This window comes from Puntigrus tetrazona, chromosome 7 (genome assembly GCF_018831695.1).
Source record: "Puntigrus tetrazona isolate hp1 chromosome 7, ASM1883169v1, whole genome shotgun sequence".
Lineage (NCBI taxonomy): Eukaryota > Metazoa > Chordata > Actinopteri > Cypriniformes > Cyprinidae > Puntigrus > Puntigrus tetrazona.
The window spans coordinates 30,253,943-30,276,369 of record NC_056705.1 but is presented as its reverse complement, the minus strand read 5'-3'; the positions used below and the strand labels follow the sequence as shown (position 1 = coordinate 30,276,369).

The 22,427-nt window shown below is 39.3% G+C and overlaps 2 protein-coding genes across 2 annotated transcripts; both read right to left on the bottom strand.

The window, feature by feature from the left end:
• Positions 1-467: 467 nt before the first annotated feature.
• Positions 468-17,501, bottom strand: rell1 (RELT like 1). Its single transcript, XM_043243827.1, has 7 exons — positions 17,170-17,501; positions 10,924-11,121; positions 8,783-8,857; positions 7,122-7,173; positions 3,160-3,405; positions 2,030-2,165; positions 468-1,934 (listed from the first exon to the last, which is right to left on the bottom strand). Exons 1-7 carry the CDS (start codon positions 17,201-17,203, stop codon positions 1,911-1,913), a joined length of 765 nt encoding a protein of 254 aa, XP_043099762.1. The 5' UTR covers positions 17,204-17,501; the 3' UTR covers positions 468-1,910.
• Positions 17,502-18,423: 922 nt separating this feature from the next.
• On the bottom strand, positions 18,424-21,785 carry rwdd (RWD domain containing 4). Its single transcript, XM_043243830.1, has 8 exons — positions 21,576-21,785; positions 21,156-21,236; positions 20,702-20,811; positions 20,026-20,176; positions 19,715-19,826; positions 19,579-19,628; positions 19,427-19,429; positions 18,424-18,891 (listed from the first exon to the last, which is right to left on the bottom strand). Exons 1-8 carry the CDS (start codon positions 21,597-21,599, stop codon positions 18,859-18,861), a joined length of 564 nt encoding a protein of 187 aa, XP_043099765.1. The 5' UTR covers positions 21,600-21,785; the 3' UTR covers positions 18,424-18,858.
• Positions 21,786-22,427: the final 642 nt, after the last annotated feature.

The window sequence follows — 22,427 nt, the reverse complement described above, 5'->3', positions numbered from 1 at the left end:
TATGTAATGCACAAGGTCACGTACTTTCCAGCAGGTCACGGGTAAGTAAGGAAGCGGTCACGGAGACGTGGGAAAGACAGGCATTGGAGCGTTTGAGTTTTTAGGAAAGGGTCATTAGTGCTGCACCGGTCACCCATTAACAGACTCCAACTGATCTTTAAGCTCAGGCCAGCACCAGGAAGCACACTACGGATGCAAGGGCTTCTCATGCCTCGCTGTGGATGAACGCTCTGATATTTTATCACGCTGAGAATTTTAAAAAGGACATACAGAAGTTAAAGTTTCTCAAAGCCATTATACCTTCGAGCTACGCTGACCTCAGCGCACCGAGTGTATCGAATGTGCGAGTACATGGTGTGTGTGTGTGTGTGTGTGTGTGTGTGTGTGAGTCCTGATCGGTCTTGTGCTTCAGAATGGAAACGGCCGTGGCTTGTGGGTAAAGCAGAATCAGAACAACAAGTCCAATGTGCGTTTAATCTTTTTAATGTATAAATTCTGGGTACAAAACTTAATTAAAATATAACAGTACATTCATTCATTTTCTTTACGCAACTAAATTTAATTCTTCCGATCCTTCCGTTTATACAGCTTTGGCATTTCTTTCATTCTATTCCGTTTCGGGAATGACAGCACTTCTGTACACATTAAGATGGTTATGGTTAATATTTCAGCATGAATAACTTGGACTAAAATTTGAACAGGAAGGCTGTGGGCAAAAATGTAAGATATTGTTCCAGCGATTCAAGCTCATGTGCAATGAACTAGAAAGCTTATAGATATCTTGAGGTCTACCTTTATGGTGTTTGAGCAAAGAAAAAAAAAAAAAATCTGAGGCACAATAATGACAATATATATAAAAAAAAGGCAAAATACATGAAAAATAAAACAAAAAGTAAGCTTTGTATTTATTATTAAGGTTTTTTTTTTTGGTTAAAATATGCAGAATTATTAAAAGTCCTATATTTCGGTCCTCTGCTTGGCACTAAACCAAGGACGTTTTTTATGAGGTACCATACATTGTTTTCCCCAAAGATAATAATATTAAGTATAGTGAAGGATACAGTCTTATTATATACTCCTGACTTTCTAATAATATAGAAGATAGATTTGAGAGTTTCTGAACTCTGTGGACGCATGCAAGATATAACGAAACTAAGAACGGTTAACATTTCTAAACCGCCGAGTGTTCGAGAGACCGGTGAATTGATCGCAGTGCTCTGTTCCAGACATCCCCCAAGCAAACTTCCAGTCGGTTAAGGTGCGCTAGGTGGATAAATCAAACTAATCAACATGCAATTTCACTCGTTTACAGACAAATGTTGTCAAATCACAATTTAAGTCATTAAAAAAACTAAACTGAAAAGGTATATTTAGTGAAGAAATGAAGCCCAGTCCGTTTTAGAAGACACCAGGTTAAGAAAAACGTACAGATTGTAACCGGTGAGAAATTTCATGGCTCTGGTTTTCCGTGTTTATCACAGCTTGCAATAAAGAGGAAGAGGAAAAAGGAAAAAAGTTGAACAAAACTTCCCACTTCCTGGACGTAAGCCCAAAGAGGCACATGGTCGGAGGGTTTGGCCTCGACGCCAGGTTGGGTTAAACATTGACGCGTTCGTAGTCATTAACAAGCACAAATGAATCCGCCCGCCGCCGATAATGACACGACCATGTTTGAGAAAGGCGTGTTGGCATGGTGACGGGTTAATGTATAGAAAATGGCTTCTGCCGCCTTTCCACCACCGACGCGACGTGAGGGTTCCCAACCATCGTCCGCTTTTCCTCCTCCATCATGGCATCTCTCGTCACAGCCTGAAGCGTTTCCCCTCTCTTAAGTCCTATTTGGAATGGACACTTCCAGATTAAAATCTTTTTAAAACGTCACCTGAGAAGCCGCCGGAGCTCTGCAGATGTCACTTTGCACCGTCTCCTTTCTCCTGAAGGCAAATCACACGCGAAACCGGGATAAAACACCACTTGATCTTAACCTGCATTAAGAATGAGGCTTGTCTTCCACGCCAAAGCCACTGACCTGTGACTTCGGGCTTGTGCCGTGTTCGGGGGGGTCAGCATTAGCGGGTGAAGGGGGTACGCTACCGTTAGGCTCTGTGATCAACAACGTCCGCCTATCCCGGGACGATTTAGGGTCACACTTCATCACCCGGAATCTAGAGAAAGAGAGACATGTAACGAGATGTACATTTTTTAAAATATCTTTCACCTAATATTTAATTCAAGTGCCTATGAGATTTTAAGAACTATATTTTAACAATTAGTATCACGTTTGATGTTCACTGTACTCGATTGGTTAATGGTGACATGAGATGCAGGTAAACAAATAAAACATTTCTTTTTGCAATTATAAAATCACAGTAACGCTTTATTCTAAAGTGCCCAAAAACAGTAATTACCTAGTAAGTACTTAGTAATAGCTGTTGTACTGGCGTAAAACTAAATGTAATAATCATGTAACTAACTTACGGACGGTCTGTATTTATGCAGACGTAACAGGCTGCTACTGTTACACATTTGTTACAGACCGAGTCCGTTACACAGCTACTTACGTAACCAAAAGTTGTACAAGTGTACCTATACTGTACATTAGCTGCACCTTAGTTTGATTTAACCCATTAGTACACAGCTTAAATACACAGCTCACGATTGTACTTAGGCTGCATAACATCTTCATAATTATAGGCTGTTCCATAACTTACATGATAAGGACATTGTATCGCAAGTACAATGGCTAAGTACCTACCGAGCATTAAATGTTAACATACCCAAGGTGATATTTTAATTATGCATTAGTTAAGATTAATAAATGCTCTAAGTATTGTTCTTTCTGAGTTCACATTAACTAATGAACCTTACTGTAACCTTGTTTTGCCAGTTTTTTTGTATTATTACCTATTAGCTTTTCATTAAACTCGCATACCACCTGCAGTTCCTGGTTACACTTTACTTGATAGTCCTTCTACTAGCCATTCTACTAGCTAGAAGTAACTTTGTAAGTACGCGTCAACCAATTCTCATTCATTAGCATTCACATGTCTAGTAGCACTCAGACTAGACTGTTAGGGTCAGTAGAAGGAGTTGGCTTACTGATTTCTGAAGGTTTCTGATAGTCAGTATGTTGTGGAAGCGTTAGTATGGGACACACACCTGCCTACGGACAGCACTGTGACCTCTCCTACGTGACTGCGTCGGTCCAGTCTCTTGCTGGAGGAGCGTCTCATCAGAGGCCATTTTTTCTGGTTGCAGCGGTTGCAGATGTTCTTCTGTCCTCCGATCCCTCCGATGGTGTGCAGGTGGTTGCAGGTGTGTTTGTTCGTGCTGGGCGGCAACCCTGGCAGTGCAGGGCTCTCGGGGCTGTTGGGTGTGTTTGGAGAGGTGGGTGTCACAGGGCCACTGCAGGAAATTGAGCAGAAAAATATCAGCTTAACTGCATCAAATACCCAGATGACCTACTTGCATTTGCCAAAAATGTCGTATATACAACAGAGAGCGCTGCACTGGGTCAACAATATGCTTGACTTGGCCTACTCTGAGCACGCTAATCATAGCATAATACACGCTTTCGCATACCACTGAAACAAAATACACACTTTTTCTATCGTTTAGACAAATAGATGACTAGCTTAGGCTCAAAGGGGCTAACTCTCATTAATTACTCACTCTCACGTCATTCAAACCCAGTACCTTTGTTCATCTTTGGAGCACAAATGAAGATATTTTTCATGAAATCAGAGTTTTCTGGCCCTATATAGACCGCAACGCATTCAAGACCCAGAAAAGTAGTAAAGACTATAGTCCATGTGACATCAGTGGTTCAACTTTGTGTGTGTGCATAGAAAAAAACACAGCTTTTATTCAACTTTTTTCCTCTCTGCCGTGTCAGTCTGTGAATGTCCTTAAGTGAACAGAGCAAAACAACACCAGCACCAAATCACTGAAAGCACTAGATCTGAAAAAAACCCTTTACTATATTTTACCTGAAATACAGCACAATTGGAGCAGTTGCTTTAAAAGACAGACCAACTATCTCCCCTGCTGCTTTATCAGTGTTCTCCTCTCTCTTTCTCTCTCTATTTATTTAGTCCTTCCACATAGCCAACTAAAAACAATTAATTAATTAAAGAGGGAAATGCAGCGGTCTTCTCTGATCTGTCTTCATTACACTGCGGGATGTTGTTCTGCTCGCTTGAGGAGCAGAAGAAGAGCAGGACAGATACTTCAATTGCCACCCGCAAGAGGGACTATAAGGAACATAAGAAACAAGAAGTGCGTTCAGCGTTTTGCTAAGGAGCTAAAAATTGCTAGTTTGAGTATTTACTGTATAAATATATCGTCACTTCAAAGTAAGGTCCTGCTGGCTGCTGGTCCCATTAGCCCCTGCCGGTGGATGTCATGACTACAGCTTGTGTGAGTTAGCTTGACTGAGAGATATTTTTTCACCCGAAGCAGCGACACAAAACGCTACATATCTATGCTGAAAATTTGATATTAAACAGCCAACAGGCAAAAGATTGATTATTTTGAGTCGATTATAACAGATACAGCACTAAAAAGGTAGAGAACGGATGGATAGAGTGGCTTTTTCAACGAATAGCCAAGTATTCTGACTAAAATGTTTGAACGCACGCACTTGGACAAAATCGCAAGCTCCTCCCTCAGACTCATCTCCCCGTGGATGTCCTGTGCGTCTAGAGAACGGACAGCACAACATCTCCTCTGCAAAACACCCAATCACCTCTCGTCCTGAGCACCACTCCTAATTTTCCTCTACATCCCTTGAGTTTCCTAATCGCTCCATTCGGAGCTCTTTTCGCCACAGCATCTGACTGCTCTAAACCTTTCACCTTGCCAACGCTCCGCTCTTCTTTTCACTCTCTCCATGTCGGTCCCAGGCTTGTGTTCAAGACAGTAGGAATCAAATTCACTCTGCTGCTTATACAGTGTGTCAAGCAGAGTGACCTCATTGTTCAACCCAAATCTGTTATTCACATGAATGCTCAGACCAACTGAAACACACACACAGTCAATGGAGGGCATCTGGGGAAAAGGAAGGATTAAAGTCGATATTAAAATGCGAGTTGGTCTATGGCTCGCACTGTGCTGATGTCACACAGCGATCGGTCTGTGCAGTCAGTGCTGCTTCACGTCCAACAATAAACCCTCATTACCAAAATGGCGAAATGGTGGAGTTATACCGTTAAGTATTATATAGTTCAGTTTTCGTAATGCATTTCTCAAAGCTCTCAAAATTGACTTTAAAAAGAACTCCCCCAAAATGAGAACTCTGTAAAGGTTTACTCGCGTTCCGTCTGGTAGGGAGACGTTTCTTAAAATATGCTGGCTGAGATTTTCCACGTAATAACAATGGATGATTCGAGATTGTGATTCAAGTCTCAAGGAGGATTAAAAGGGGTCGTGACACCAGGAATCAAATTTCCTTTGATCTTTTGACACAGAAGAGGTCTTTGTATGAATAATGCATCCTGGGAGTTTGCCTTTTTTATTGACGAGTGCAGTTTATGTGATAAGCCTCAGAAAACCGCTCATTTGGGATCAAGACTGCAAGGTGAAGTCATCCGGGTGCAGTAGTTTTGCATAAACACCACCTCCGGAGCGACTCATCGGCGTAAGCCCCGCCCACTGGAATCCAACTGCTTAAACCGTGCATCACTGCTGTGATCTTGTACACACTAGATACAGTATATAGACACACGTTAGCTTTCGGACACTTAAGGACAAATTGAGTGGAAGAACAGTCACGTTTCAAACATTTGATTTAAACGGCTCGTTCGCATCTTCGTAAGGTTCCCAGCATTAGGAACAAGTGGAGAGTTTATTTTTAAAGACATCCCGGATCAGGTCAGAAGTGTGTTCCGGAGACTTCATGGAGAAACATCTGTTGAGATTAAGTGGGACTAGATCTGACTGCAGCTGCATCACAAACTGCAGTAAATGATTTCATAATGCTTTGTCTGGAAATGACTTACAGAAGACAGATAGTGTTTCCTATCGACGTTAGCCAATCATAACAGCGGCTGATTCCTGACAAACCTTAAAGGGAACCACCCCTTAAAACTGTTCTTTTCAGATAGAGGATCAGAATTTTCCCACATATTTACTTTATTTAAAATGTTCTGTGAGTGTTGATTATTTTAATAAATTAATATAAGTCATGACCATGTCTCTTTAAATATATAAAATAAATTAATTAAAAATGACAAATTTTTTTTTTGACTTTAGTTAAAAGCTCACTGGAAGATTTTCAGATTATATTAAGGTTTAAAATGCATGTTTAGAACCATTTGTAAGTTTAAATTCCAGCTGATACCTGAAAGCGACCACTACATTTATCTCCTTTTTGTTCCACTGCGCAAATTAAACCAAGTTTGGCATGACAGAACCTTTTTAATCTAGTGACTGGTGTGTTCACATTTACTGCATGAGATGAATAAAACAGTTAAAGTATAACATTCCAGGGTAAAGAAGTACTTTTGTAATGTTACAGGCATAAGGTGGAGTATAGCTGATATACAGCATGCGAGCGATGAGTTCAAATAAGTAAAGATCCCTTGATTAAAAAGGATGTTAATCTTGACATCACAGCGTATAATTTTAGCACCAGATAATTAACCGTCACCTTCTATAAACTGACGTCACGATGCTGATAGCATACAGCAATAACATTTCTTAAGGTGAAACCGATGCTCCACCCAGACTCGTATTCCGCGACTTCTCTGTATATGTGCTTTTGAAAGTCTTCCTGGATCTAATTCTGGCTTGCAGCAGTGTCAGTGATTGATGCTTTTGTGCTTCGTGGTGATTTCCCCCACGATGTGTCATACGAGACAGACAGAACCACCTTTACGCCTCAACGCTACTCTGCCCTCTTGTGCTCCTGCCGTCATTTGAGAAGTGACAGCGCCATCTTGTGTGAGGCACGGGGCACTTAAGCTAACAAAACATTCACGTTTATTGAAGCATTTGTGTTTAAGTACGCTAATGTGTCTACATAAAGGCAGAAAAAAAAATATGATGTGATACATGTATATACAAACACTATTAGATTAGAGATAGCACAAAAGAAAGTACAGATATAAACAAGGTCTTACCCCTCTGATTCTATACTGTCCTGAACCATTGCTTTGAGTGCATCCGAGTTGGCTGGTGAAAAAAAAAGAGAGAAAGTTCATTAAGTGACTTCATTAAGACTCTGCGGCCTCAGAAGCAGAAGCATTAAGCAAACCGTTTAGACTAATGAGAGCGGCCAACTGCCTTCCGATGCAACTACTTCTGCAGCACGTCCTCTCGGCGGCAGAGGCGCAGTTTCAGCCCATCGTTTACTTCCATTATGCAATGACAGTGCGGTAGCTTCTTTTTGAAATGCCTTCAAAAAAAGGCAGTCAACTTTAAAATGTACATTTTTCAGTGGCACAGGAATTGCACAACCGCTGACGGTGAAAGCGACTGGTGCTTCACGCAACTTTCAGTTCCTTCCGTTTACACAAGAGCATTTGATCCATTTTATGAAGCTGGCTGCTACATAGCTTCTCATTAAACGCATGCAAAAGAAATGCGCAGAAATAAAACCGTTTTTAAAAAAAGTAATGCGCTGCTGCCAGATCAAGCAGGAAACACGATTCAACATCAAAAATCAAATAAGCAGTAGTAATATCACTTCCTGTTTACGGCTCTCGTGTTATATGTATTGGGAAGAAAGAGGTTAAAATGCTGTTGATGAAATTGTGTTGCCATGGAGGGACTATGAATGTTTTTCTAAAGCAGTTTAAACAGAGCAAAAGCATAGTTCTGTTTTTTTTATTTTCCTATTCCCATCTCATGTACAGCTGAACGTCTCGTACGCTTTGAAGCTGTTAAGATGCAATATTACAAATGGACTGAACCAGACATCATCTACAGGTTCAAGCAAGAAATCAAAGTGATTTATGCGATTTGATTTTTTAATACCGATCAAAGAGTAGGTTAGGGACATCATTAGACCCTTTTTTACTAAGTGCAATACCACAGTGCAATCGTGTTTCTACAAGCAGTTCTGAATCAGAACTAGTGATCCAATCAGTCAAATGGGTTCTAGAAATGTCAGAAATATTGTGCGATTCGCTTTAAATTATTCAGTTTACTCACACAATCGTTTACAGCGGTTTCTCACGCTGTGGTATTTACAGTACCACAAATGTCTTCCATAATTCACGGTGATAAGGCGGCCACGTGTGTAATAAAGACGCTTTGAAAGGCTAGAAATGCACTTTAGGTTGACGCTGTGGTCACTCAAAGCAGCTGAATCTGTTTGAATAAAGCTAGAGACAGTCTGTTGTTAATAGGAGAACATGTTGTCTGGTGTGACCTCATGATGATTCACTGCTCCGAGGTCAGCTGAGGACGATTCATGCTCCGTCACAATCAATTCTGCATTACGATCAATGTGACTGACTGGTTACCACACCTCATGATTCCCACAAAGACATGCCGTCATATGCTTACATCCATCTGGAGGGTCTGTTAAACTAAAAAAAAAAATACAAATCCCAAAAATGACAAATCTGCCACCCTCATGGCATTTTAAACCCACAGGACCTTCATTTTGAAACACAAATTAAGATCATTTTGATGAGCAAAGCTCTTACTGGCTTGGAACGACATGAAGGGGAGTCATTAATAACGGAGTTATTTCATTTTTGGGTGAACTGTCCCTTTAAATTCATGTACGCAATTATCTAAATTCATCTTCATAAATAAACTTAATCGAGCTTACCTTCATTTTTCATGATGTAGTGAACGATTTGGCCCACCGTGTCAGTGTTGCCTTCACTGAAGGTGTCGTTCAGATCTGACCGAGAGACAAAGAGACAGCTTGTGTTAATACCAGGACAGCTGGCCTTTGTTACAAAAACTAAATAAGTGAAAATGGAACTAAAAATTGACATCTGTTCTGAAAAATAAAAGTGTTGCGTGTCATACAAAGCAGAAATTAAGCACAAAACATCGAGAAAAGTGCGCAGGTTTAATAGCCTCAAACTGCCATCACTGTTATTAGTGTTTATTTTATGACACTCAATACGCAGGTGGTTCGAAATATTATATTTGCTGACACCGTTGTACTAAAAGGACTTGCTTACAATAGCAGAAAACGCTAATATTTACAATACTAACAATAAATATGCTCTGTTGACATTACTGAAAGACCTCATAAAAGGCATCTGGAGATGGAAGGGAATTTCTGAAAATCTTCAGCTCGGAGGGGGCCACTAACAGAAAACACACACACACCACCCATGTCCTTCCTGAAGCCACGGACCCCTGCTGGAAGGGACAGACTTCCTGTGTAGGGTTTGCTCTCACAGCTGAGGATCAGGCTGGGCAGTGTGTACAACGTGTCTGGAGTCACGGAAAGTTTATGACTGCTCATTCCTTTTTGTTAGTTAGTTCATTTATTGCATGTGTTATTCTACAGCTAAATCATTTCCAAACACAAAATGTCTATATACAGTCTTAGAAACAATAAAGCCGAGATTACTTGTACGTACAGCACTTAACTACATCTACTACGAGTGCTAGATTACTACGATTAAAACAAAGAACAAAAAAAGAATAGAATACTGCTGAATAATATTAAAACAACACTGTTCAGACGGATGGCCTTGTAGAAATAATTGTATTTGATGGAGGGGAATGTATAAAGAGTGCTCAGTCATGTGCAATAGGATATGGGTGGATCATTTGAAGACAGACAAAAAGAGGAGGAGAGTGAAAGAAAGAAACAAAGAAAGAAAGGGTTGTGCCAGGTTTAACAAGTCCACACAAACATTTAGGTTTCCTAGAATTCAGATAAAGCCACGTGAACATTCCTAGAAACGCATGCAAACTAACAGACTTGCATTTTAAAATAACCACCAAAAACAAAAGAAATACTTTTAAATCTAAAAGAATCTACCGTGTAATCTTTAAAAGAGGATAAGTAGAGAGAACCTGAGACAACCGTGGCCGCGGTACACGAACAAATATACAGTTTCGTATGACGCAAAGAAATAAAAATACAAACACTGAGAACAGTAGAATTGGCTCTGCTGTGGCCAGCCCAGTTCTTAACCGCAAGGTGTGTCGAGCTGAATTTCTCCTCTTTGATTAAACTGTATTCCTCAGCGTGTGTGATGAGCCTCTGGCAGGGCCGTACAGGCTAGAGTCAACTCCCAGAACCTCGAAGACGCTGATAGGAAGGATGAGGCTGTGGAGTTTAATGTATCGTCTATTCTCCAATCTAAAAACGATGACACTGAAACTGATTATGTAAATCCTCGAGATACAATCACAGGAGTGTCAAAATAACAAGAAGATGAGCGGCTTCGATGAGATTAAATAAAACAAGCACGACAAGCATGCTAGAAGAGACATTTCTGACATCTCGTCAGCTCTCTTCCTGAAGAACGTCTGAAAACGAGAAAAACAAAACGGCTTCCTAGCGAGCTGAATATAAATCTCAGATTAAATCCGCTATCCCACAAGCACTTGAAACCCACGGAATGAGGTCACGCTTCCACTTCTAACCTTTGGTGGTCCTTCAACTGATTGCCGAGAGGAAAGTGGTTTAAAAATATTTACATCTCAAGTCTTTATTTTGATTTTAATCCACTGCTTCCACACCACAAATCTTTCAGACCATTTCCTTATACAAACCATCAAGCTTCAGCAAACGCTGAAGAACCAATTAGTACGAATATAAACCGCTTCAGCGGTCACTTTAAGATCCTTGTCAAAAGATTTCACAATCTCATTTTGGAAATGGTACATCAAAGGAACTGCGCGATGAGACAAAGTATGACCTTCTTTAGCCATTTCAAGAAACATGGTCAGTATACGCAATCTAATGTTAACCAATGTTCAGCAAAACACTCTCACCTCCTTTTTCTGGATCTTTCTCTTCATCCTCATCCTTCTCCGGCTCCTCGTCTTCCTCTGCCTCAGTTGTACAGCGGTAGCCCTTCCTCTTCAGGATGTGGCAGATAAGGACCCCCAGAAGGCCCAGCAGGAAGAAGAAAGGCACCAGAACAAAGGCAATGTACTCTGGGTTACCTGAGTTCCCATCACCCTTGCCAGCTAAAGAGAGAAGACATTAAATCAATACAGAAAAGTTCTGTACGTTATAAACTGATAAACTCATCAGCTGAATTACACGTGACCAAAACACTTCTGGGGCGTTGAATTCGTATCCGTTACACTGTAGGTCAGTATACTCCTTACAAATTAACTTTTATTATACGCATTTAAAGTGTACGTCTGTACTGTCTATGGTCTGGAAAAATGGACCAAAACCTGACTGATGACTCGTCTTGAACTGGGGAATGTATACAAAAAGTACTTTTCCAGTAGGTTTCTTTTTTTATTTGAACTATTATAGTCATGAAAATCAGAGAAACAAAGTTTATTTATATAGCACATTTCATATGCAATGGTAATTCAAAGTGCTTTACATATAAAACGAATAAAAATATATATATATATTTTACAAGTTTAGCCTAATCGTGAAAAAAAAAAAAAACAACAAGAAATATAAAAATTGTAAAATTATTTAAAAATTTATTTAAAATTAAAAAAGTTAATAATAAAATGATTATATGCAATTAAAAAAAATAAGAAATATAAAATGATGATAATGTATTCAGAAACACACACTTTCATGGGAGTTAGTTAGCACTAAGTGTTCTTTTTATGTGATTTGATTGTTATTGATTTCTTTGCAGAATTGATGTAGTTTTTCTTTAAGGATTCCACTGTTAATTTATTTTTTTTTAATGTGTTTACAGGAGGTTAAAAACAAAAAAAAAAGACTGCATTTAGACAGTTTTTACAAACGGAAAATTCCATCAGATAACACTTGAAGACAACCGAGTATGTCAAGTTATTGGAATTGTTAAGTAAATGGGATGCACCACTTATTAAAAATACCTAGATGAACAAGCCCACCTTACTAACTGGCAATTTATTTGATATATCTTTACATTTACTTCACTGAGTTAATATACAGTGAAACTTTAGCCACAGAAGAGGGCTAAAAGCGGAGTTAAAAGTGCTTATTGAATAAGTGCTGAGAGCTAGTGTCTGCACAGACAGAAACGCATTACAAGGCTCGAAAGTCAAAATGAGACAGGCCAAGTGTTTGGTCAGTCAGATACATCGAGAATGACAGAAAGGGCAAGGCTGAGTGAAAGCGAGGGCTGCGGAGGGAAAGGATGACCTCGGAGAACAGCACAGAGGACAGACACTGGCATGGTACCCTGCAGTGAATGACTCAGGGGACGCAGTAATCCCTGGAAATTTCCACTGGAGTTACACGCTCTCATCTCATCTCATCACCCTGAACCTTCAGCACCTTCATCAGCAACAGCATGAGATGTCTGATATGTTCCAAAACACAATCATTTGCATGCGCCAGTGAATTTACATGTTTCTCCAGGGTTCTTAATTAAAATACCACTAAATTACTATGAACCCATTTGGAAAAAACACACACACACAACATCCTAGAAGTCATGTATACACACTCTGGCTACATCTAGCAGCGCATTATCCGATTTCTTCCCAGAATTCCAGTCACAAAAGACCACATCAGCTTCTGAAACTAGCAAAGATGTAGGCAGAGTCTGGGGAAAATCGTTCGTTTCTCTCTCAGACGTTTTGGAGCGGAGTACCAGTAGTGAAAGGCTGAAATGTCTTCATTGATCCCACTCAAAATTCATTTACCTTCTCGAAACAATTCCCTCGGCTTCTGAGGATCCGTGAACAGGGTTTTCTCTGTTTTTGCCTTTATGAACACAAAAAACCAATACACTCACACCTCACAATCTCTATCTGTAAAATCGACATCACATGAAGAACTCTTTGTTTAAACACGTCTTGAGAACATAAGAGGTCGAAAGGGTTATCCAGTCTGTGAGCAAACTGTATATCGGGCGTTCCTATTCGGTCTCTGGGCTCTGGTACTGAACTCTGACCCCCAACAAGTTATGCACCAAGCACACATGCAGACAAAGAGCCAATTGTGATGTCTGTTACTGCATGTCTTCATATCACATGGACCGATGCTTTGACTTGCTGTATTGACAGAATTCGACAAAACACAAAATCACTAGATATTTGAAACCTTTGTTATGAAGGGGTCAAGAAAATATAAATCATCTAAATTCCACTAATACACTTGAATAGACCGGGTGCTTTTAGGCAATATTATGATTCCAATTGGTACATTCAGTTCTTATTACGGTTACGCAACCCAACGGATGATTTGTTCAAATCGAAAAGAAAATATAAAAGCACTACAAGAAGCTCAGTTCCTTATCAGACTCAAACAAGAGCCTGGGGGCAGGTTGCAGCAGCTGTACGTAAACTACAACTCAGCCTAGTTTTGATGGAAATGGGCACTAAGTTACTAAAATATACAAATAGTTGTTGTTGCACCATTACACTTATCTGAAGATAAACGACATTTTTACGGAATAATCTGGATTAAGGGTTTGAATAAAATGACAGACTGAGTGAAACGCATCAATGTGTCCTTTTCTGAAAAAAATGGAGAATGTTAATAACGTCCTTTTTAATGAAAGCTTGTTTTTACCATTAGTTAGAATAAATTGAAATTCTTAGCGTTTAAACGAGTTCTGGTGGAAGACGTAAAGGTGTAGAGGGAATTATGTTACTCTTTGTTTTCTTTGCGCCAAAAAAGCATTCTCGTGGGATCTCAAGTTGAGCCACTGATGTATTACATTTCTAGAGCCGGGAACGGTTGTGTTTCGTGGAACAGTTGTGTTGCCGTCTATGGAAGGTCAGATAACTCTTCGATTTCATCAAAAACATCTTAACTTTGTGTTCAGAAGATGAATGAAGATCTTAAGGGTTTGGAATAACACGAGAGGGGATAATTAAATGACATTTTGGGGTGAACTAACTCTAACTATGTAAGAACTTACGAATGGCTAGTGCACCCTGTCTAGAACAGGTAATGAAGATATTTTGTAAATTTTCTACCACAAACATATCAAAACTTAGTGATAAGTGATTAGTAACAAAGTTGTCGTTCTCGGCGAGAACAGTTTACATCATATTTTTAATAACAAAGATTTGAAAGCCTTTATATTTACAGAGCTAACATGTTAAAGCAAGCGTTTTGGGATAGCTTTGTTTAAACCACTTGATTCATTTACACTCATTTTTCTGTGGAAAGACAGCAATCTTTCAGGAGTCATTAACAATATCTTTAGGGTTTTTTTCCAAGGAAGAAAGTCAGTCTTAAGTTTCTAACAACATAAGAAATGAGTAATTGGTGATCATTTTCAATTTTGGGTGAATCAACCATTTAAATTCCATTTTGAAGCTATTTTTGTTAGGCCGCACACTACAGAAGTACTTTAGAAGCCTATCTCAGTGAGCTTTGGAAGTGATCTATCTGCTGAACTGGCTCGACGCCAGAGCCGCTCTGAACAGACAGGGATCTGACATGACTCACGAACAATAAAACACTTCTAGCTACGTAGTACAGTTACCGCCCACTCGGCAACCAGGCCTAACAACCAAATGAAAGGGAATCTCATTTATCTCGGATTACAACAAGTGCAGTCATAAAAATGGACTCGATTTACCCAGGGGAACTAAAAGACAGCGTTAGCCAAATGGATGTGGTTCAGTTTAAACATGAGCAATCTGTGCAACGTGTGGGCAGGCATTCCAGCTAAACAATCCTCCTTTTCCATCCCGCTTGCTGAACTCAACACTAAAAGAGCACGCGACGCAGGACTGACATCGGAGCCAACAGAAAAATGAGTTTAAACGTGAACAGATTTGAGACTGGTAGTTTCCAATTAGCCGCTCAAAGAGCTTCTTTCTAGCCATGTAACTGTTGTTTATCTTCTAACATAATAATCCAGGGATGCTGTCCTTTTAGACAACAGCTGCTGCTTGTGACGCTCCCGCCATAAATAGGCGTTGTGAGAAATCTGATATGGTTTCTATTTGATCGAAACAGCTAAATAAAAAAAAACTGCATACCACACTCCTGGCTCTAGTATTATGTCATTTAGATCAGAAATCAGAATGCAAGTGTGAAGGGTCTTGGGGACCAGATCTTAGCCATATTTAGGTTTCAGTACCATAGAAAAATACTTGAAGATCCAAAGCTCTCATCGGTTTATTGCATGCGATAGTCGTGCGCATCCCGTAATATATTGTGCAGTCCTAGTACTTGTAAAACTGATTCTGACAGCTAGGAGGATTTTATTTTAAAAATACAACCAAAACAATTTCAATGTGCCTAAGCATTCAACTCCAATCCCAACAAAAGTTTCAAGTTTTTGTTTATCATAGTCTCATTAATTTAGTTTTCATCTGCTCAATGCAATCAGAACGTTAACGCCATCTTGTTCTTCAGCAAGGAATCTCAGTTAACGAATCCAAGCTAAGGTGCAAACCCAAGTAGCGAACTATTCTCACGCCATGTGGTCAAAATCACATACATTAAATTAAAGTCCCACTTGAATGATGGTATTTCAGTGTCCAAATGAATCAAAAACTTCCTGGAACATGTTTTTTTTTCACACGGACGGCTGTCATTGTCATCGTTTGTCCGAGCAAGCAACATTAATTATAGTGGGACCTTACCGATAGGTCAACTGTTGTGTGTCTCCAAGCAAACACACATCCACTAACAAAAGAATCAAATCATACGAACAACACACAACAACTACTCTTCACCACCTGCCTGAAGCATTTTGCGGCAAACGATTGCAGTAGCACTGTGTTTTTGTTTCTCTTAACTTCAACCATTCTTGATTCCAGCTTTTCTTTCTTTTTTCAACGTCGAGCAACATCCATAAATCATTCATGAATGCTACGCTCTTAAAATGATTCAGAGGGCCGGTTACCACAAATGAAACAAATTAAATGGTTGCAAGCTACAAATGTAATCAATTAATTAAACAATTAAAAGTCACCAACATTAAACGTTGACTTATCTTGACAAAAATATTGATCTTTACCATTTAATACTGCGTATAATGTAAACTCAGATTTCTTCACAAATTAAGTTGTAGAAGCTCAGTCTCGTTAACTTTGTTAATTGGGCAGTGGACCTAGATCTAGACGGCGGTTCTAAATCCCAGCAAGCTTATGAAAGACTGGAAAATGTAAATGTTGAAATAAAGCATTATTTAATGCGTTTTTGTCAAAGGTGACACCTGCTGTGCCTGTTTGACATTTAAAAGAGTTTCTGTAATGTTTTTGCGGTTACCATGCGATGAAGACTAGACCTTATTTAGGTTCTACCAGTGAACATCTTATTGTTCATTTAATATAAGTGCTAAATAAGTTACACTGATCAGGTGCTGTTTATAGGTGTGCATTTATTGATTGGTTGTATTGCAAATTATTATTTTAACTCGGTGTTGTTTGTTGGTTTAACATATTTTCAATAGACGTTGCTAAATTAAAAAAAAAAAAGGGCAAACTGTCGTTTTTTTATTATTTTGTGTTGAAGAAAACACCGGAGTGGAAACTGAGGAAACTCTACCGCTCCACTCGTTCTTCTCCAGCGCAGCTTTTCAGTTTGTGAAGCTCGGTGACACAAAAAGTTCGATGTTTTGGCTCCTTTTGGAACTATTTTAAACGACAAAAACAAAGAAACGTGTACTAAACGCACTTCATGTAAACAAAGCGTTCACAGAACTGCTGAACTGAAGCACCGTCGAGATTGGCTCGTGTGATACGGCGCGTAAATCATCTCATCCATGCCGATTCATACACATCCAAACGAGCTGAACCGTCCCGAAGACTTTACAGCCCGAGCGACGCTTTTTCTAAGAGACCTTGAGTTTTCTGACTGATGAGAGTCGAGGCATCTGTGCGCACGACCACAAAATCCCAAATAAAAATCGACGAAACGTGCAGCATCAGCGCGTGCATGCGTCCCAGGTCATCTGCCAATAACTTTATTCATTGATTGACTGACAAACCGCACATCTCACAACCCCTGCATTAACGAGTGCGCCACGAACACATTGTTATGATACGGGCGACTATGGATGCCGGGTTGTGCCAGGAGAAGGTGTTCGTCAATCAATCTGCCCTTGCACGTGTCTTAATTCGCTGCTGTGTACTCACCCGGCGTGGGGTTGGACTGCGAGTGGTCTCCCATCGGCCCAGCCGTGTAACCGTCGACCTTCGTCCACGGACCGGAGCGTCCAGAGACTCGTGAGCTTCTGGCTGCGCTTACATTCACGGCTACTGGTGTTTCCTCATTCTTATCGCTGCTACGAGGGACATCCCACTCTTAAAGTTGTAACCCCGTACCTCGCGGCGCTGCACCGCACGGTCAAGTGCGCTACTCGAGCACAAAAGCAGAAAAAAAAAATCCTCGGGACAAAAAGGCGTTTGTAAAGATACGCGCCTGTGCGAGACCGTCCTGTATGTGTATGTGGTGTCAGTTTGCGCGCACACAGTGCGTCTCCGGTCCTGAGAGGGGCGCGCGCTTCCACGCGCCTACAAGAAGCAAGAGACCGAAGAAGAGAGGTCCCGGAAAAAGTCTGGAGACATCGGCTTTTAGTCATTCCTCTACCCCTTACGGAAAAACAAAAACATGCCATTTTTGCCTCAACCCTTCTGGTCACACAGCAGAATAAGAGCAAAGAAAAGAAGAAAGATGCGATTTTTGTGCGGCCAATACTGTTTTTACAAACTTATGTTTTTGCTATCGCTGCAGGAATCTTCAATACCGTTGAACAAGCAAGATTTCATAAATAATTTTTTCTGTCCAACTCAATATATTACGGACATTTGAATTTGTTTTTGGGGGAAAAAGAATAATTTTTGTTAGTTTCTTTTCAGAACTTGCAATTTAGCGTGTTAATGCTGTGTTTAAAATAAATAGCACTTCCCTATTATTGACGTGTTTTAAGCTGCAACTTTCATAAAAGGTACGAAAGTCTAACACCCACGAAGTATATCATGGTTTCAGCTAGGTTGTGTTTTTATAAACAATGCTGGCTTTTTTTGTTTTTAATAAAAGTAATGTTTATAACAACACGTCAGGCTTCAGATATTTACACTACATTAAACCCAAGATTAAAATGTAAGCACACCTTGGAGCTTTCTGATCCAGACACACTAATTTGACAAATTTCTCAAAGCCCTTACACACAATGTTTTCACATTAAACAAGAGCAGCACTGTTTTGTCTACAAAGGACTGTGCTTTTTAAAAAACCTTTATTTAAAAAAACACACACCCATAAAATATCTTTCACATATCAACATCAAAATGTAAAACTTTAACCCCCAAATATATTTATTTATTCAGCTATTTTAATTTGAGCAGGAGACCTAATAAGGTTTGCCATGTAGAGATCACATGACTAGATAAACCATACTTGTTTTTATTTCAGTAACCCCTGACAACGATTCTCAGCACTGCAACTTTTTAACTATCTGTGATACAATTTTTAAAAGGAAATTTCACTGGAAGAAACATCCCACTGATGTTAGGTTTATTAAGTCACGCCCAACGGTTCGACCCGTTCCAAAAATGCAAGCATTTAAACGGGTTAGTCTTCTGATCACACACACCTCATGCCATTCATGTGCGGCTCAGGTGATTTAGCACACCCTGGTGCGGCTCTGAACACACACGTCTCCATGCACTCATTATCAAATCGGCCCAGGTGAATTGAAATCATGGCCACAGAGAATTCATGTTCGGCTTTCATTAAAAAAAAAAAAACAAGTGCACAGGGACACATTTCATCCATACGTTCATCCAACTACTTCAATCCATCATTTCTTCTCAAGCATAGCTTTAATCTTCATCTTTTCCTCCGGTTTTGCTCAGCTACATAAAAAGAAAGAAAACAAAAATTATTTAAAAAAAGGTTATGCTCACCAAAATTACTATTTAAACCAACTGTTTCGTCTTGTTATATTTGATATTTATTACAATTTAATGCATCCATGCTTAAAAAAAAAAGAATATTAATAAAGGACAACAAACTTTGCAATAGTAGTGTTTCATTGTGACAATTGTTTAAAAAAAAATAAATAAAAGTGTTCAGTGTCTAGAATGTAATTTATAGAATTACATGAATGTTTTATTCAAAACACAAAAGTCTGCAAACATTTGAATACTTAAGTCATAAATAATTTGTATGCCATTATAACAGAATATCAAATCTGCAAACATAAGATAATAGATTCATACACATTTCACATTTCTGTGAGATGCTTTTGCTGTTTTTCTTTACAGCATTTGGTTTTATTTTTAATGTAATGTCACAGCATTGATATAAAAGTGCAAATACTGCTTGGGACCACCGTATATTGTATCTTGTACATCCTATATGTATATTATAAGCGTATAAACTGCTTACATGCTGTTTGTTGGGCAGATAAAGGGCCAATGTATAGAGGAGATCCCCGTGCAAAAGGAAAAAAAAAGGCAGATTATAAAACAATGTAATGAACATTTAAGACTGTGCCATGTTATTTTACATTTGACGTGAATCGTTTCATCTAAACTTACCTTAATAACATCCACCCAGTTCCAGCCTCTCGGCAGTTCACCCTTATTATCTGTTCATTGCAAAGAGCAGCTTCCCCATCAGTGTGCATTCAAACAACAAAGCCAAACTTATTTCTTTCTTGCCAACAACACTAACCTGTTCTTCCGATCAGTTTCCTCTTCTGTGCCTTGGTTAGCTGTTCTTTCTTCTCTTTTTTCTTACTAACAGAGGTGGAATTATTCATGACGTCGCTGTTGGACGCCAGGGTCTGGGAAACAACGGAGCCATTGCATTATTTACAGGAGCTGCGAAAAAGTCATCGTGAACAATCTGAAGGCAGTTTCCATAGCTACAAGAGACCTTTAACTGTTACAGTGTTCGTACGAAAGCTACAAAGTCAAATAAATCGGAAAGCGACAGTCCAGACATTGCACGGTGCATTCAGAGAGCTCAGCGTGAATACAGACCACAGCGGATGTCACAGGTTGGTGGTTTTCCATGAGGGTTTCCTGGTTTTCTTTGGCCCACTCAAAAAGCGTGTACATCATGGCGGTGCCCAGGTTCACCTCCACCTGTTCACTCAACCTCGAGAGGATGTACTGCTTCGTCTCCAAGGCTCTAAAAACAGATGTTATTCTTTATAAATTGAATACAATGGGCACTACTGTTTAAAAGTCTCGGGTACGTTTTTTTATGTTACCTCCTTAAAGAGAACTTTTATTCAGCCAAGGCTGCATTAAACTGATAAGAAGTAACAGCTTTCAGTGTTACAAAAATTATACTTCAAATAAATGCTCTTCTATTTTTTTTTTTTGAATACAAAATCAACAGATCAAAATTATTTCTTAAGGATCATGTGATACTGAAGACTGGAACTACATTAAGATGCATTCTAAAAGAAAACTGTTGCAAAATTTAATAATACTATTATATAATAATAATATGGCTCACTGTATTACTGATGCAGCCTTAGAGAGCATAAGAGACTTTTATTAAAAGCCATTTGGAACAATTGTGAATATTGTATAAATATAACATACCTGCTGCTCATAATCCAACACATCTAACTTACCTTAATTTAGAGCTTTACGGCCAACAAAGCCACAATTAAAAGCTAACACAACTGCACTGGGAGCAACTTACATTCTGTTATTGAAAAAAGCATCTAATGATATGTTCGGGGCAGTTTCAGGATAGCTTTCCGGCCATGACACTTCTAGCAAGAAGGATTTGGAGTCATCAAGATCTCCTATCTACAAATAAAAAAAGAAACACACCGTTCAGATGCAAACCATGGCATTACCACAAACTTTGATGAGAGATGATGCAACAGTAGCCCTAGAGGTTTTTGGAATTGTATAAAGGAGTAATCTCAATATATGAATATGGTAATAATTTAATTGCACTATTAAATAAAAGGACCATATTTACTCATCATACCAATGGCATTGTTACTACACAATCAACAAATATATATATCCCTGGTATCTGTACAGGTCTTAACTAAAGCATATCTGCAAGCCAAAGTAAACAGTGTTGGGTGTCTTTATTATATTTGTCACACACCTGAAGTATTTGTGTGTGCAGCACTTCTTACCCTGAACTGGAAGGAAACTGAGCTTATCTCTTTAAAGCAGTCATCTCCTTCATAGATAGAGCGGAGAGCCTCCAACTCCATCTGCACATGAACACTTCACCGTCACAACACTTCCACGGGATTATCAGATTTTATACATGTACCGGCGTGCAAAAATCCTGTGGTATATAAAATGAATAACATACAGCTGTAGCGCTGTGCCGCGATACAGCTACTGTAGTTTGTGTAGTGTCAAATGTTACATTTCAGAACAAAACGTGGGTAAATGCGTAAAATGTTACATTACTGAAACAAATATGTCGTGAACCTAAAGCCTGTGGTTGGATTAGAAGAACACACAGCCTTCGTTAAACCTCCGCGCTGCATTTAAAAGAGCATCTTTTAGCTCGTGTGCGTTAGCTTTAGCCGCATCGGTCTCACCTCCTGGTCTTCATTGGCAGTCATGTTTTTCGCCAAACCAAGACTTTAAACCAGTCATAAACAGCGCTGCTGCGCCAGCGGACCGTGACCTAAAGAACTTTTAGACATTTAAGAAAATCCACATGCTTTAAAAACCACTAGCGTAACTCTGCGCCGCTTTTACGGAGTCTCCCCGTCTCCACAACACAGAAGAACATCATCTCACAGAAAGCGGTCACATTACTGCCGCCCGCAGGACTGGAGGAGAAGCACACCGCTCTGCATCGGCCCCTCATTGGCTCTGGGTGGCGGCAAAACACTGCCGAAAAGTAAGCGCGAAAACATAAAAAAAAAAGAAGAAAATATGCATCTAATCGTTAAGACATTTCGCTGTCAGTTACATCGCCGAAGCTTTAATGAGCTTTTCATACACAATTATAGTTACCTATTAAGGTTTTGATTTCAAATGCTTTTTTGTTTGTTTGTTTTTTTCCCGGCAGTCCTTTTTTGACTAAAGAAACCTTAAATAACAGTCATTTTGTGAATTAAATCATCATAGATTTACATAAAATGACAAAAAACAAAAATGTTGGCATAAATGTTTGAAATGTTATTCCTTTATTAATTGATTACAATATTTGTTGGCTGTTTATTTTTCTTTTACGTAGTTTTTCATGATTTTGCGTGAGTGCGTTTGTGTGTGTGTGTGTGTGTGTGTGTGTGTGTGTGTGTGTGTGTGTGCGAGAGAGGGGGGGGTGTGTGTGTGCTTTTTTAAAAGAAACATCAACATTTTGTTATCATTTACTCTCCTTCATATTGTTTCACCCATATCTTGTTTTTTTTCCCTTAACTGATATATTTTGTGGCACAGAA

Bases quoted from the DNA above. Each gene is read 5' to 3' on its own strand.
- rwdd (XM_043243830.1), bottom strand. From the start codon at position 21,599: ATGACTGCCAATGAAGACCAGGAG. The intron at 20,812-21,155 runs GTAAGAAGTGCT...TTTTATTTGTAG, and splicing joins CAGTTTCCTTCCAGTTCAGG to ATAGGAGATCTTGATGACTC. The intron at 20,177-20,701 runs GTAAGTTGCTCC...ATCTGTTTTTAG, and splicing joins GCTTTTTTCAATAACAGAAT to AGCCTTGGAGACGAAGCAGT.
- rell1 (XM_043243827.1), bottom strand. From the start codon at position 17,203: ATGGGAGACCACTCGCAGTCCAACCCCACGCCGG. The intron at 11,122-17,169 runs GTGAGTACACAG...TTCTCTCTTTAG, and splicing joins GCAGTCCAACCCCACGCCGG to CTGGCAAGGGTGATGGGAAC. The intron at 8,858-10,923 runs GTGAGAGTGTTT...TCTCTCGGTCAG, and splicing joins GAAAGATCCAGAAAAAGGAG to ATCTGAACGACACCTTCAGT.